Source organism: Choristoneura fumiferana, chromosome 5, assembly GCF_025370935.1.
Source record: "Choristoneura fumiferana chromosome 5, NRCan_CFum_1, whole genome shotgun sequence".
Classification (NCBI taxonomy): domain Eukaryota; kingdom Metazoa; phylum Arthropoda; class Insecta; order Lepidoptera; family Tortricidae; genus Choristoneura; species Choristoneura fumiferana.
In genome coordinates, this window is record NC_133476.1 from 21,317,726 (window position 1) to 21,333,226 (window position 15,501).

Below are 15,501 nucleotides of genomic sequence, written 5' to 3' on the forward strand. Positions count from 1 at the left end.
TCAATGCAATTTTCTAACGTGAAAGTGAGTTTTCTTGTGGTTTTCCTTAGCTATGTCGTTGATAAAAATCGGGTCAGCCGTTTTTGAGATATTAAACTTTAAAATGACAATGTCGGGGTCTTGAACTTTTTTGGGTTGATTATTTATTAGTTCTTTATTTTGCAGTTACAATCCCTGCATCGGTTTTAAGGCAGCCATTCACGACTGATCTCTTATCATCATCATCAGCCGGAAGACGTCCACTGCTGAACAAACGCCTCCCCCTTAGCACGCCACAATGAACGACCAATCAACCGGTTGCCCGCAACTCTCACGATGTCGTCTGTCCACCTAGTGGAAGGCCTGCCAACGCTTCATCTTCCGGTTCGTGGTCGCCACTCCAGAAATGTTCTCTCCCACCCAACTGTCCTTCGGAGCGATGTGCTACGCATTGATCTCTCAGCTCAATCAATAACTTCTTTGTGGTAGTTTTCTCTCTTTTTAAAATACCTTTACCTAATCAGCAGTGTTCCAGACGTCTTTGATTTGTTCCTTTCGCGTTCCACGGCTTATCTCAAAGGACTAATTAAGTAATTAAACGAAGTCTAGGCAATACAGCCTTTCAGATCGGGACTCGCAATTACTTCGTATTGAGTACAAAGAACGATTGTACTAAACGCCAAGCAATTGTGAAACATTCTGTAGTTTTTTGATATTTGAAGACAAAACTGTTTTTGTAATAACGATCTTCATTTAGTCGTTCATTGTTTCAGTTTAACTGTGTCCAAAATTTTCATTTAGAAACTTAGATATCTTTTAGAATCTCATTCGATTTTAAAAGATATACCTTTCTAATAACCATAGATGGTAGACCATTTTTTTAAAGAAAGCGTTAATGGTGCGTTTACTTTTTTTTTATTCGACTGGATGGCAAGCTTTTTTTTATTATTTATTTACTCAAATAAAAAACAAAAGAAGTACAGAAATACTTATAACTATAAACCTCTGCCAAATTGCATAGCAGTTTGTTGGCAAAAAAAGTGTAGAACTCTCATTCAATATTTTAAAAAAAATATCACTATTCTAACCGCCACATTTTAAAAAGTCACCTATAGGGCCAAAGACACTAGAGTGCTGACGGCTGAGGCTGAATAGTTTGCCAAGGGCCAAAAAAAAACATACTTACTTAAATAACAGTCAAACCATTCATAACACAAACGAGTAACAGCTACTCAACGTGAGACTGCAACTTCGGGCCGTCAGCTTTGATGCATTAACTAGATTGATGCTCAAGATTACATATTCACCAGTACAGAGAATGGAAGATGATTGGCTCAGACCGGCTGATGGTGCGGTAATCTGTCAGTGTGCCGTGTAGGCGGTGGCTATTCTATTCCTTTTTAGGGTTCCGTAGCCAAAATGGCAAAAACGGGACGGGATGGGTGGAGCAACTGCATGAGCACGCATAATATTGCATAAACTTAGCTATCATAAGGTCGCGGGTGAGCAAAGAAATTATTTTAGTTCATTTAAAAACGGAACCCTTATTCGCCATGTCTGTCTGTCTGTCCGTCCGCGGCTTTTCTCAGAGACTATCAGTGCTAGAAAGCTGTAATTATGCACGAATAATATATATAGCAACCACGCCAACAAAAAGGTACAAAAAAGTTATTAAAAAATATATTTTTTTTAGGGTCCCCAAGACGTAAAGTGGGGGTGGTTTTTTTTTTCATCCAACCCTATGGTGTGGGATATCGTTGAATAGTTAGGTCATTTAAAATCATTGGGGGTTGTGAAGACTATTTTTCAATTCAGTGATCTATTTGCGAAATTTTTAGTTCAAATTTTCGTTAAAATCAAGCGTCCGTATCCGTCCGTAAAATGTAAACTTTACTCTAAATTCTAAACTAAAAACTTGAAAAATTAATGATTGTAGTAACTATAATATCAAATTTACAAGGAAAACTATAAGGGTAGCAGCCTAAGGCATAAAATTACCTAAACTTGGAAGATTCCATACAAAATGCAAAATTCTGAGAAAAATATCAAGTACTTGATTTTTTCGTAATAGCTACGGAACCCTATGTTGAGGGTGTACGACACGCTTTTGGCCAGTTTTTGATCTACGTTGAGATTAAATTGTACTAATGCTTTCCGCCTTAGGAAAAGACTAGTTCTTATTCTTATTAAGAGAAGTTTCCCTGCCGGCCGCGCGGCCGCGTTAGTCCGTTTGGGATATTGTTGTCTTTATCGCTCGTGACATAAGCGCTCGCAGCCGTCCCCCCCCCCCCCCATGCCTTCCGCACCGACGTCCGTAATTTATATCGAGATAGCTGTAGGCTTTTCAAGATTTGGGCGGTTGAATTTTGGGTTTCGTTGTCCTCATATTATACGAAAAGTATAGCACAGAAATCAATGATATTTTACAATCAAGATATTTATTATAATATTTTCTATGCTTGTAGTTTTCGATTTTTGTAAAAATGCTTTATTAGTCTGTAATTCTTTTGCAAAGTTGACATCTTTTTTTTGACGACTTTGAGCTGCTGTAATTCTGATAGTACACGTTTACATGAAAATCTGAAAAACCACAGGCATAACTAGACGTAACTAACGACGTAGTATGGACTTACAAAATTTCATCTATTTCTGTTGCCTAGTTTTCAAATGAGACCGGGACTACGTTTGTATGGAGAATGGAACAAAGAGACTTCTCTTAAACCCTCCTTCGGGCAGTAGGGGAAAAAAGCTAAAAAATCCATCAGTTACATTATCAGAAAATAGTTATCGGACACGTAGAAAGCTGCGTTTCTACCAAAGATGTGCGAGGATGTGTTGCGAGGGGGTTCCCTTTATCTTGTATAATATCGATTCTCCGAAATACACTTCGCATAACAGGTATCTCATATATTTTTTAGCCGAATGATACTTTTGTATAATCATAACTTTGCATTATTGTCAGTTCGAATAATAGTAATTTCTCAGAATATTAAATAGCAGAACATTAGTATCGCCGATTTTTATATGGCATTGTGGCATAGCAAAATAATAGTTTGGACTATTGTATTTTTACGGAATTTTAAATAGCACTGACTTTAACATGGCGTAATGACATGGTTAAAGGAACTAACAGCTACCATAAGAATGGGTTAAGGTTAAAGTAAGGTCAGCAAAGTAAGCGTGCTGTAACAGCAGCAGGCACAGCGCCAGAACAGACCAGCAGCTACATAGTAGGTTGGGTTTGGTTAGAATTGCGACCACAACAGCGCGCGAGCCGAGCGAGTAAAGCGAACGTGCCCGCAGCAGCGGCCGGCGAAGCACCATAATCTTACTGCTGCCAATAAAGGTTAGGTTAATATAGAACTACAATTAATTTAATTGCAAGGAATGTTTAGTAAAATTTAATTCTGCTTTTTATTATCCTTATGCAAAGTAATATTATGAGAATCCGATATTATGGGATTCGGCTAATCCTGCCGTGAAGCAGCAGTGCTTGCACTGTTGTGTTTCGGCGTGGAGAGTAAGACAGCCGGTGAAATAACTGGCACTTGAGGTATTACATCTTAGGCCTCTAGGTTGGCAACGCATCTGCAATACCCTGGTGTTGCAGTTGTCTATGGGCGGTGGTGATCTCTTACCATCAGGAGACCCACTTGCTCGTTTGCCATCCAGTCGAATAAAAAAAAAAAAAAAAAAAAAAAAAAAGAGAATGTCTTTCTGCGTAGAAAGTATTCGAACATATAAATATTATTCTCATCGATATTATGTGATGTTAATATTCTGCTTTACAAAATTATCAGAAATGATAGTATGAGAAAAAATATATGGGAAAAGTAATTCGGTGATATGATGATTCTGCTCAAGGTTATTATGAGAAACGAAATTATGAGATTCGATTTTATGCAACATATTAGTGAACCGTTGCGAGGAATGTGTTTTCATGAACCAATAGAAACGCTTAATTTAAATATCCTCGCACAGCACATCTCTCTCTGCTGGAAACAGCTGAGCGTAGCGAGGATGGCTAGATGAAGCGTTTCTATTGGTTAATGAAAAACATATTCCCCGCATATTATTGGTGGAAATGCTGCTTTGTTTCTTTTGTCAATCAAACAAAAATGATGACGATATTATGTTATGGCCAGTTAAAGTTCCGTGTGACGTCACACCTACGTACAGTCGAGGACATGAATATCTATACAGCCATAGCGTTAAATATGAGTACTTATACATCGACCTTATATTTAGTGGCATAAAGGTGTTTAGATATTGTTCACGTTTTGGTAACGTACATATTATTTATGCCCTTGGACATTTTTTACTTAGTGACGTTACTGGCTCCTATTTCTTAATTTCAATGCGCTTCATCTCTGTCATTTATTGTTTGATTGACAAAATAAAAATGAGTATCCAATATTTGATGAACTGACGGACTAAAAAGGATAGTAGGTATTCTTTGTACAGTCACCAGCACCAATATCTGACACAACAAGCGTGCATAAATATCTGATACGACTCTCTTTCTAGGGCCGGAAGGACGTGTCAGATATTTTTGCACGCTCCGCTGTGGCAGATATTAATGCTGGTGACTGTACTCAAGAAACTATCTAATTACCAAATTGAAGTGGCAATCGGCGGAGTATTACTCGAAGAACTGGCCGTTTTGTCTTCGCCTTTAGAACCGTATCACAGCGCATAGCAACAACAAAAAATAAATTGGCATTGCAATAGCCCCCAGATTGGGTCGTGTTCCGTCACCGTCTCCAATTGCAATTTAACAATTTAATCCTTTTAAGTCCTGCCGGCGAACTGCGGCGATTGGACAGGATCCGCTGCCCGAATTCCTAATACAAACGCCTTTACCTTTTGTTAAAAAAGATGCTTGTTGTAAGGGAAAAACTTTGTTGTACGTAGTCCATCTTTGCGTATGTCATTGCATGTTTGAATTACCTATGTTTCATGTATTCTGTATATGCGTGTGTGCGTGAAATGTGTGTTTATGATTCTTATTTCTTCACGCTAAAATACCTAGTTACAGATAGCCGTACATGTAGGTACAATACAATATCACATAGACGACATTCACCGCTGACGTCATGCAACGTAAATGAAGGTCACTATGTGATTTTGAAACTTCCCATGGGAAATTAGTTTAATCCCAGAATTTTAATTCGACTACCAGATCAAATGGTTTATGCGCACGTGCCGTATAAATACCGCCATTAATCGAAAAAAACGAGCTTTGCGGTGAAGGACAACATCGTGAGGAAACCTGCACAAACACCTGCGAAGCAATTCAATGGTGCGTGTGAAGTTCCCAATCCGCACTGGGCCCACGTGGGAACTATGGCCCAAGCCCTCTTGTTCTGAGAGGAGACCTGTGCCCAGCAGTGGGACGTATATATAGGCTGGGATGATGAATCGAAAAAAAAACACTTGAACTTTATACATTAAACAAATGCGTCCTATAGAGTGAGCTACTCGTAAAAATTGAATAGATACCTACTTACATAAATATCCACCATTTGTCATAAATAACTGCATAATGTTACCAGTAAAGCTCTTTCGAATGAAGGAAAGGTCAAAAGTTCTTACACTTTGTCATTTTTATAGTACATGAAGGGACTTAGTAGAAACTGTTACGGTGAATACTTTCCCGAGTCATAAATTTAACTGCACATAAGCTTTTGCAATGACGACAAGGTAAGAGTCATACCATTGGTACTTTATTAAGTTTATAGACACACTTAAATGCTACTCAATAACGTCCTACTTAAAGGACAAATAAATGTAAACTCAAGGTAAATTACGACCTCGAAACTAATATTGGCGATGGAAAGGATTTCTGCGCACTAAACATAATTTAGAACAGCCATTGTCTGAGTATTCAGTAACTTTTAATGAAGGTAAATTGATGTACAAGCTCAGGTTTATTGTTCGAGTTTAATCATTCAAAACTTACATCGTTACTAGCGAACAAGAAAATGTGGCTGGAATAGTCGAAATACAGAAATCTTTAAATTAGGATCATCTCTAAAGGTCACGTGGAGAGCTATTCCGCTAAACACAAATGCGGCATTCGAATCTAACAAGAAGAAAATGTGATAACAACACTTGTTTTTATCACTTTTCATATATAGATCATTTACACTGTAGTCACTTCTACGTAAGGGTCACAGTTCCACTCTATGACAGAATAATTGGACCACACGAAATTGCCCTTGATTGAAAGCGGCGCTTCTAGTGCTAAATATAAAATAGCTTTGGCACCTTCTTGGAATACTTTTGCTGTTTTCCTGTTGTCCTTACTATTCAGACTGCCAGGGTTGACACAGTTGATCACAATTCCTTTGCAGCTCCATTCTCTGTGTTGCAAAAACGTGACAGCGTTCAAAGCTACTTTGCTTACCGCTTGCACATTTAAACCCCATCCTTCAGTCTTCTCTATACCTCGTCTACACGCCTCTTCATAATCTTGCATAACAGCTACTAACTCGTCTTCGCTTAAATTGGGATCACTTATCCTCCGTCTTATAGCTTCATTCTCTATCGTCGCTAACAAACCAGCTGGACCAGATACATTCACAACTTTCGCGTTTTCATTCAATAAAGGGTATATCAACTTTCCAAAATTTATGTATCCATAAAAGTTAACACTTAATGTTCTTCTTACTTTCTCCGAATGTGATAATTTCTTCTCAGTTTGCACATAGTCCGTATTGTTTATTAACAGGTCTACCCTTTCTTCTTGATCTTGTATGTGATGTCTGAAGTTTATTATGCTTTTCGTATAAGTTATATCCATGCGATAATAGTGCAGTTGTGCTCCATTTTTCTCTAGGTTCCGTAGTATGTTGTACCCAGTGGTTTCGTCTTCTGTTGTGAAGTAGACTTTGCCGTGGTACGTTGTTGTGAGATTTTTTAATACTTGGTAGCCGAGGTTGCTGTCCGCTGCGACAACCACGGCTACGTTGCTCATAGTGGCTGCGGTGTGTGCGGCGTTATCGCTGTTATCAGCAGGCCATCGGATCCCAGCGCTATCACCGCTGACAGGTGACCGCATTGTACAAATATGATAACGTTTTTCAGCGTTCGATAAAGAGATAAGATGATGTGATGCTGGAGGAAAATTTGGAGTGGATATATTGACAGCTGAGGAAATTGATGTGGATTATAAAATTGATACAATTTTCAGGTGCTGGCCAAGATTCAAGACTTATTTTAAAAAATACCGTATATTTTATAATAGATTTTAACATTTAAGGTTAAGGTTTCCCAAAAAGTTGCGTAACACGGTTGCTAGATAACACATTCCTACAAGATTAACCTATATCGCTTATCGCCATTAATAAGCGTTTTCAATCACTCCTTACGTTTATCGAGTTGGATTTTAAATTACTTTTAGATTATCTAACGTGTTTGCGGTAGCACAATCGGTCATTATCAAGATTACATTGCTGTTGTGTACTTTTTGGTTGCTTACTACTTAGTATAAAAATAGTAAACTAAATTTCAAAATTACTTGAGCAATAGTACTAGAATAGTAGTTCTATAATTATATATGTAATTATTGATCAGCAAGTACTAATGTAAGTTGAAAATACTTAGTGATAGTAGTTAGAATATACTTAAACTTTGCTTTTGCTTTGCTTTGCTTTTTAAATGTCACGAATAAGTGTTTTTCTTTCTTTCTATATTAAGTGGTCTTCAAGAAAAATTAACTTAATTATTTCGTAATCGCTACGGAACCCTATTTCGGGCGTGTCCGACACGCTCTTGGCCGATTTTTATTACTTAATATAAGTATTCTGCAAGTATTTATTTAAGTATCTTATCGACTTCAAATTTCGACGCTAACTGAACTTTTTGTGACATAAAAGTTAACTTCAATCAAACATGATGCCCCTAAAAACGGCGTGACATCGTAAACAAAATCTGCAAAGAGATATTTTCTAAAACATGATATACTGATACACTCACATATACAATACGGATTTACAAAACTTATTTATAGGTCATATCCAGTTACGATACGCGAACTCAGTTCAAAGGAGTCTATAAATATTTATGGCGCCTTTCGAATCTGTACTGTGGTGTTGCGTATTTTTCAATCTACTTTTACGCACGACCCAGAGAGGGCGCTGATGTCAATTGCGAAATTGTAATGTTGGAATAGATTGCGGATTTAGGTCAAGTGTGATTGTGTTTTGATACTTTGGTAAAATGTAGGTGGAAAGACATTTCTAAGAAATTTATTTTCGTCATTATGATCAGTAAGTCGACGTGGGATAGGTTTTGTTTCCTTTTGTTTCGGAAAACATCACATTCATTTCATATCAGAATCCCACGACATCAGAATTATAATATATAGGGTGTTATTTATAAAACCGAAGTATGTAATTTTTTTAGTAGTTTGTTGACTAGGCAAATTACAAAATGCAACTAAGGTAAGTACTTAGACATCTTAGCAAGGTTGCATGAATTTAGATAATTTAATACTGGTCATATTTCTGACAGTTCTGATTGACAAGTAGAAGTACTAACTTGTAACACCCAAAACACACGGATATTGCTGGAAATAATGAAGGTATTTTTTATTGCTTAGTTTTAGTTAATGCCTTTATTGATTGACTCCTTGTAAAGTCAGGTATGCACGGTATTATAACAAAGTTAAATAGGTTCAAGTACTATCTGCCAGTACATATACATGTGGTAGGTACTGTACTGTACTGTAACCACTTGCTGGCTGCAGTACGAATGGGCCGGCTCGACCGGGTTAGTACCACACTCCCACAGAACACCACCGGCGTGAAATAGTAGTTTTGCTACTGTGTTTCGTACGGGAGATCCGGAGGCCCAACTCCTCTCCCCCTTCCCCCTCCTCTATCCCCGTCCCCTTAAGGCCGTCAGTCTTAATAATGCTGTAGGTGTCCATGGGTAGTGGTGATCGATTACCATCAGGTAACCGCATGCTCGCTTGCCAGCTATTTGATTAAAAATAAATGACAATCTACGTGATATAAATAAGTTGTTCGCTATCCATCAGAGGGCGCTGGTGTCTCGGCTAAGTTCTAAATAGAAAAACTTGCGTCATTAGTGCGCGGGGCTGTACTTTAAGGTGTTTGCGAGGGTTGCCAGACGTTGGATAATTCTCTTGCATGAACCTTGACTTGGATATACGATGAACACATTCTGTGCAAAATGCAATCGTGCATGCAAACGTACCTACTAGAATTTTACATTCGGTGCTTTTCATGGCACTTCTTATGAATATTTTGCCCGTAGCTTCCTTTGCGCAGCTCCCTGTGGAAGAATAGGCTAACTATACTTGGTTTGGATAGGTATTTAGCTAAATGTAAACAACTTCAATTGGTGTCTTAAACGTTGAAATTCCCCCATTAAACTAAGTATTTAAACATTTACATTTCTGTATTGAACGAAATACACGTAAAATGTTTTAAATCATTGAATGTATCAAATCTGGCAGCTGAAGTTTGTTTACATTTAGTTAAAACCTATCCAAACCAAGAATAGCTACCACGTAGGCTACCTTTAAGGGTACTTCAATTTTTTTAAACAAACTGACCAGTGTCAATAAACGTGGTAGCTTAGTTTGGCTTATTGCCTCTCAAGCAAAGGGTCGCGGGTTCGAGGCTCGGCTCGCATTTCTGAGTTTATCTAAATTTTTCTTCAAAATATATAGGAAATTATATAGGAATCCTGCACAAATCTGCGAAGAAATTCAGTGGTTTATGTGAAGTTCCCGTTCCATACTGGGCCTGCGTGGGAACTAAAGCCCAAGCCCTCTCACTTTAAGAAGTCTGTGTTCAGCAGTGGGATGTATGTAGGCCAAGATGGAGAATGATGGATGAAAGATAGCAGCGAAGTAGCAAAGTAAAAGGATGCATTTAATTTCTCGTTTGATGTGGTGATTCATTTAGTTTATGACAACCCTGGTGTTTGAGCGCCGGTGCTTAGTAAAAAATGTAGTCGCTAATGTCTTTTGTAAGACAGGGAAATTAGTTGACGTATAGTAACAGTGAACCTTGATTAATCGTATGCACGGTTAAAGGGGTGCTTAATCATAACCATTCATTTATTCGCTGTGAACATGGTGATTAATAGGTGTTAATGAATGTATGTATGGTTGTTAGCTGACAATGCTGCAGATTCACATGTTAAGCCATAATAGGCGTGCAAATTTTTACTTAAAATCTAATATCAAATGACATATCGTGAAGAAAAACATAAGTAAATAGTAATAATTATAAGCTTTTAACGTATTCTGATTTTTCAATGACTGAATGGTCATAAAGTACCTTTGTGTTACTAATGTCATGTTGAAATCCCATTCATCTGCCAAAGAAATCATGAAAGTGATTATGAAAACGTTCCATCCTGTTACGCGATTCCGTTTCCTCGACTGAACATAAACTTTCAAATGAGGGCTCCTATTTCTGCGTAATCGACACTTTTTTGACGTACATTTTTAATGCTTGAACACAGAAACAATTTAGTAAATATAAATGGTTGATACATGTTTCAGTTTCAGCGTTACTTTGCAGAGGTTCAAATTAATAAGCACACAATTTTCACCTTGTTTTTTCGCTATAAACGGTCAAGCTACGTTTGTATGACACATTACAAGTTAACATACATAACCCACCCTTTCTTTCTCCACATTAAACAAAACGTACTTATGTAACGTATGTATGTGCAGGTGGTAGGACCTTGTGCAAGGTCCGCCCGGATTACTACCACCATCTTGCTCGCTAATCCTGCCGTGAAGCAGCAGTGCTTGCACTGTTGTGTTTCGGCGTGGAGAGTAAGAGAGCCGGTGAAATTACTGGCACTTGAGGTATCCCATCTTAGGCCTCTAGGTTTTCAACGCATCTGCAATACCCCTGGTGTTGCAGATGTTTGTGGGCGGTGGTGATCTCTTACCATCAGGAGACCCACTTGCTCGTTTGCCATCCAGTCGAATAAAAAAAAATGTCACACAGGCCCAATAACACTAAAGATCTGTCACATGTAGTGCAACTCAAAATCCGATATTTTTTTAAATAAGTTGAACGCTACCAAATCCAATGAAAAATCAAAGTACTGGCCAGTTCTTTTTCTTTTTAAACTACCTAACGTTCGAAATGCACGTGATCCAGCGAACTTTTTAAAGCGAGCCTCGGCGAGGCGCTGTCAGGCGGCGTTCCTGTAACTGGCATAATTCGTTGGCAACCGTCACTCAATCAGGCGTGAGTTCCGACTGCCAGTCACACCGGAAAAATGGCATGTGCCAGGCCGGCCGAATTTGTGGAATGCGGTCTAGATGGGTAGTCCGAGAGCTGGTATATCTAAAAATTGCAGAGAAAAATGCAGATGGGTGAATATTCGAGCGTTTTAACGGGTCAGTTAAACGTCATTACCATCGCACGTTTATTAGCACAACGGAAGGAAAAGTTGCTAAAAAATTGAGCACGCAAGATTTAGGATCGGTATTGTATTTAATTTTGACAAAAAAATAACCACGAGCATTACTTCTTTCAATAGTATTTGCCGAAACGGTAATGACATAAAAAAACGCCGCAAAAACGCTGAATATTTACCCAGATTAGACTGAAAGGTAGTGCAATTTTTTATTTGCCCGCTTTTTGTTATTTGTTGAAGCGGTAAGCAGTGCGGGGAGGGGGGCGGACTGAAAATCAGCGCTGCGCAATGCAGGCTTACGCTTGCACTCGCAGCAAATGCTGAGTCCGCTCCTTTTGCCACAAAAAACTGTCTTCTGGTTAGGTTTAGTGTAGGTATGTTTTTTGTTTTTTCAACTGTTCATTTTTTTTTGTGGCAATAATGACTTCTTTCTTTTCTTTCTTTCTTTCTTTCTTTCAATTAACGATCTTTTACTTATAAGTATAATTTTCGATCACCTCATAACATAAAGCATCATTTAGGTAGAATTGATCTCGTCGTTACTATAGCTATATATCACTGCCTATTTAACACATTTCGATGGACATTTGCCTACTACCGACTAGACCAAGTTCGCCTTTGTACTCTTTTGGTTTTTTGTTTTCTTTTTTGTATTATTTTGTGTTTTTATGTACAATAATGTATTTACATACATACATACATAAATACTATCTTCCTGTCTTCCTTTAAATTCTAGACTTCATAGGTGTACCTTTTATGAGCTACCAAGACACGATTCTTCCATTCTATTGCAGTAGTGAGCTGTGACGAGGACGGCTCTTATTTGCCAACTCAATATACTTAGGTACCCACTGTTTAACCATCCATCGATTAAATTTATCTGACGGATAAATATTATGTGATGCCGTCTCTGTTTAGACGGAGACGGCATCACATTTAACCGTCAGTTACCACTAATCAATGGATGGTGAAACAGGCCCTAAGCCAGTGTGAATAAATAAAAAAAAAAACAAATTGTCATTTAGGGGCTGTTTCACCATCCATTGATCAGTGTTAACTGGCGGATAGGTGTGATGCTGTCTCTATTTGTTTTGTTCGAATAGACGGAGACGCCATCACATTTAACCGTCGGTTAATGCTAATCAATGGATGGTGAAACAGCCCCTTAGACTTGCATCAAAAGGGTTCTATCACGCTCTGTACCACCATACATACAATGATACAAAAATACTTCTTGTACAGTGACCAGCACCTATATCCTGTTGCAGCCAACCGGTGGATAAAATTGGCGAGTTGTTGTTAATGGTGGCGTTTTTATTGTAATGAAATTGAAAATAAATCATTATCGATAATCAATAAAACGTAGTCGAACAATTACAATAAATTAATCATTGTAAAATAAAATAAAGTACCTATAATAATGATCTACGATGATGATAACATTAATGTTAGTAGTATCAGCTAACTTATTATTATTACTACAATGTCACTGAAAATACAAATATACAAATATGTGTATCAATATCAATGCCAAAACAACATAGTGGTAAACGCAAGACAGTAACACAGCTCTGAAAAATTCAATATTTAGTAAAATATTGTTACTTAACCGTTCTTCCGCCCACGGTGCCACGGAGTCCCAAACGTGCCGCCGTCCCGCACAAGACACGTTCATTCCAAATAAAAGTTGTTTACGATGGTGCAGCGCCCAGGTGCGGCACTCAATAATGCACGAATGCATTGCAATGGTGCATTTACGTGCAAGGACACGTGTTAATACCGTGGCGTAAAATGCCTGTAACAGTAAAGTTTCGCCGACGTTTTCAGTTTGTGAGTGAAAAATTATGAAGTGTTATGACTTTGAACGGGCAGTTTATTTAAAAGGAAGATGGAATATTTTTAGTTGTTGGCACTCTGTATGGTTGTGAGCTATTTTTTTATTCGATTTGTAGCATTCGAACATGGCGGATGTAGATAATATCTCATTTTACTATTTCTGTTTCTTTGGCTAGTTGAAGTATAATTTTGATAGTGTTTTATGCGGCGATTAACCTTAACAGTGAACAGTGATCCCAAAATCCTATATTGCTCTCGTGTCTAACATTTTTTAATGCGCAAGTGGTCTCCACGTGGTTTCTGGAATTTTACTATCAAGTTGCAAAAACTACAATCACCGTACAACGTGCCTCTCAAAGAGAGTTTAACTTGACACTGGCGAAATTGTCCTATTAATTAGGACAGAAAAGCCATATTTTAAAAGAGAAGAAGAAGAGTTATTTTTTTATTTCAATACACAATATCGAATCGCATTGACATTAAATATTGTGTAACTGTGTACGGTGGAGGTGTTGAAGATGATCTGTTTTACAACAAAATTTAGTTTCATTAATTCATTTTAGGCTAGGATTGGATTGTAATTCTACAGTAATATTTGAAGTTTGTTTTTGAAATTACATGACTGACAGTTTTCTCATTTTTAAACTTTATTAAATAGGTATTTTACTTATAATTTTCACTATTTATAGGTATACTTTCATAATATTAATTGATTAAGCAGTTGTACATTTTTCCCTCTCAAAAATTCCATAACTTTTTATATAAGGTACTCTTTGTAGTTTTACATGTGAAATGCATTGGATCTGGATTACTAATGTATGGGCAAAAAACTTTTCCCAAAGCTGATCCCAAAATACTGTATACTCAAATTATCATTTGGCAAAAAATAATTTGCTAAAACAACTTATCGCAATTTTACAGTCAGTATTTTTTTTTGCCAAAATATTATTTCAAAATTCATTACTTAGTCATGTTTCATATTATCAGGAATTATTTAGTCAAATGTATCGTTTGCATAAAGCACTCTTCCCAAAATATTGCATGGCATAATAACCTACTTTTCTGGTAGCAGTTCGCTTCTGTGGGGGACGCAGTTCTAACCTAACCTAACCTACTTTTCTGGGAGCAGTTCGTTTCTGTGGGGGATGCAGTTCTAACCTAACCTAACTTACTTTTCTGATAGCAGTTCGTTTCTGTGGGGGACGCAGTTCTAACGTAACCTAACCTACTTTTCTGATAGCAGTTCGTTTCTGAGGGGGACGCAGTTCTAACCTAACCTAACCTACTTTTCTGGTAGCAGTTGGTTTCTCTGGTTGGTTCGTATGCGAAGTGTCATTTTTAACAAACATTATTTTGGAATATAATAGTAGCCAAAAGACAACGTTTGCTTAATAAACGTTTGTTATAATAAAACTTGACAATGTAAAATTATGCCAAATGATAATTTGACCAAAGGAGTGAAATTTGGCCGTGTTGGCCGAGTGGTTGGACCTATGGCCTTTCAAGCAGAGGATCGTGGGTTCAAACCCCGGCTCGCACCTCCGAGTTTTTCGAAATTCATTACATTTGAAATTTACCACGAGCTTTACGGTGAGGGATAACATCGCGAGGAAACCTGCACAAACCTACGAAGCAATTCAATGGTGTGTGTGAAGTTCCCAATCCGCACTGGGCCCGCGTGGGAACTACTGCCCAAGCCCTCTCATTCCGAGAGGAGGCCTGAGCCCTGCAGTGGGACGTAAATAGGCTGGGATGATGATGAAATTTGGCGAAAATATTTTGCCGAAACGGCAGTACACCATCAACGACCAATCATCATTTTTGAAAAAATAGTAGCCGTGTTAAACTTATTGTGATTATTAAATGTATATTTACCTCAAAAATGTGGCCCAACGTCCAAAGCTTGAGCGGCGCGCTAAAGAGTTTTAAGCCACAGCATTATAAAGCCTTAATTTTACCAAAATCAGATTCATCAAAGGCTTACGGGCAACAGAACAACGGGTATAAATCATGGCGGAGTACAATAACGTAAGTACGTAGATTTATGAGGTGAAAAGTGCGATGTTTAATTCCTTTACATAAATCCTATTTCATATGTTCTGATCTGACGGTTTTCACATGCGTTTGTATTCTGGCCAAGCCAAAAAAAAAGGTTTAACAGTTAAATAAGTTATCTTTATTGTACTTAAAAAGTGGTACAATAGTTTGTTGAGTTTTGAAATTGAATCACACATTTAACCAGCTGCTGGATGCAAAATAAAAATC

General features: G+C 37.7%; 1 protein-coding gene across 1 annotated transcript; it reads right to left on the reverse strand.

Moving 5' to 3' along the window:
* Positions 1-5,896: 5,896 nt before the first annotated feature.
* LOC141427854 (carbonyl reductase [NADPH] 3-like) lies at positions 5,897-6,986 on the reverse strand. Its single transcript, XM_074087443.1, has one exon. The coding sequence runs from the start codon at positions 6,956-6,958 to the stop codon at positions 6,125-6,127; it is 834 nt and encodes a 277-aa protein (XP_073943544.1). The 5' UTR covers positions 6,959-6,986; the 3' UTR covers positions 5,897-6,124.
* Between the last annotated feature and the right edge of the window lie 8,515 nt (positions 6,987-15,501).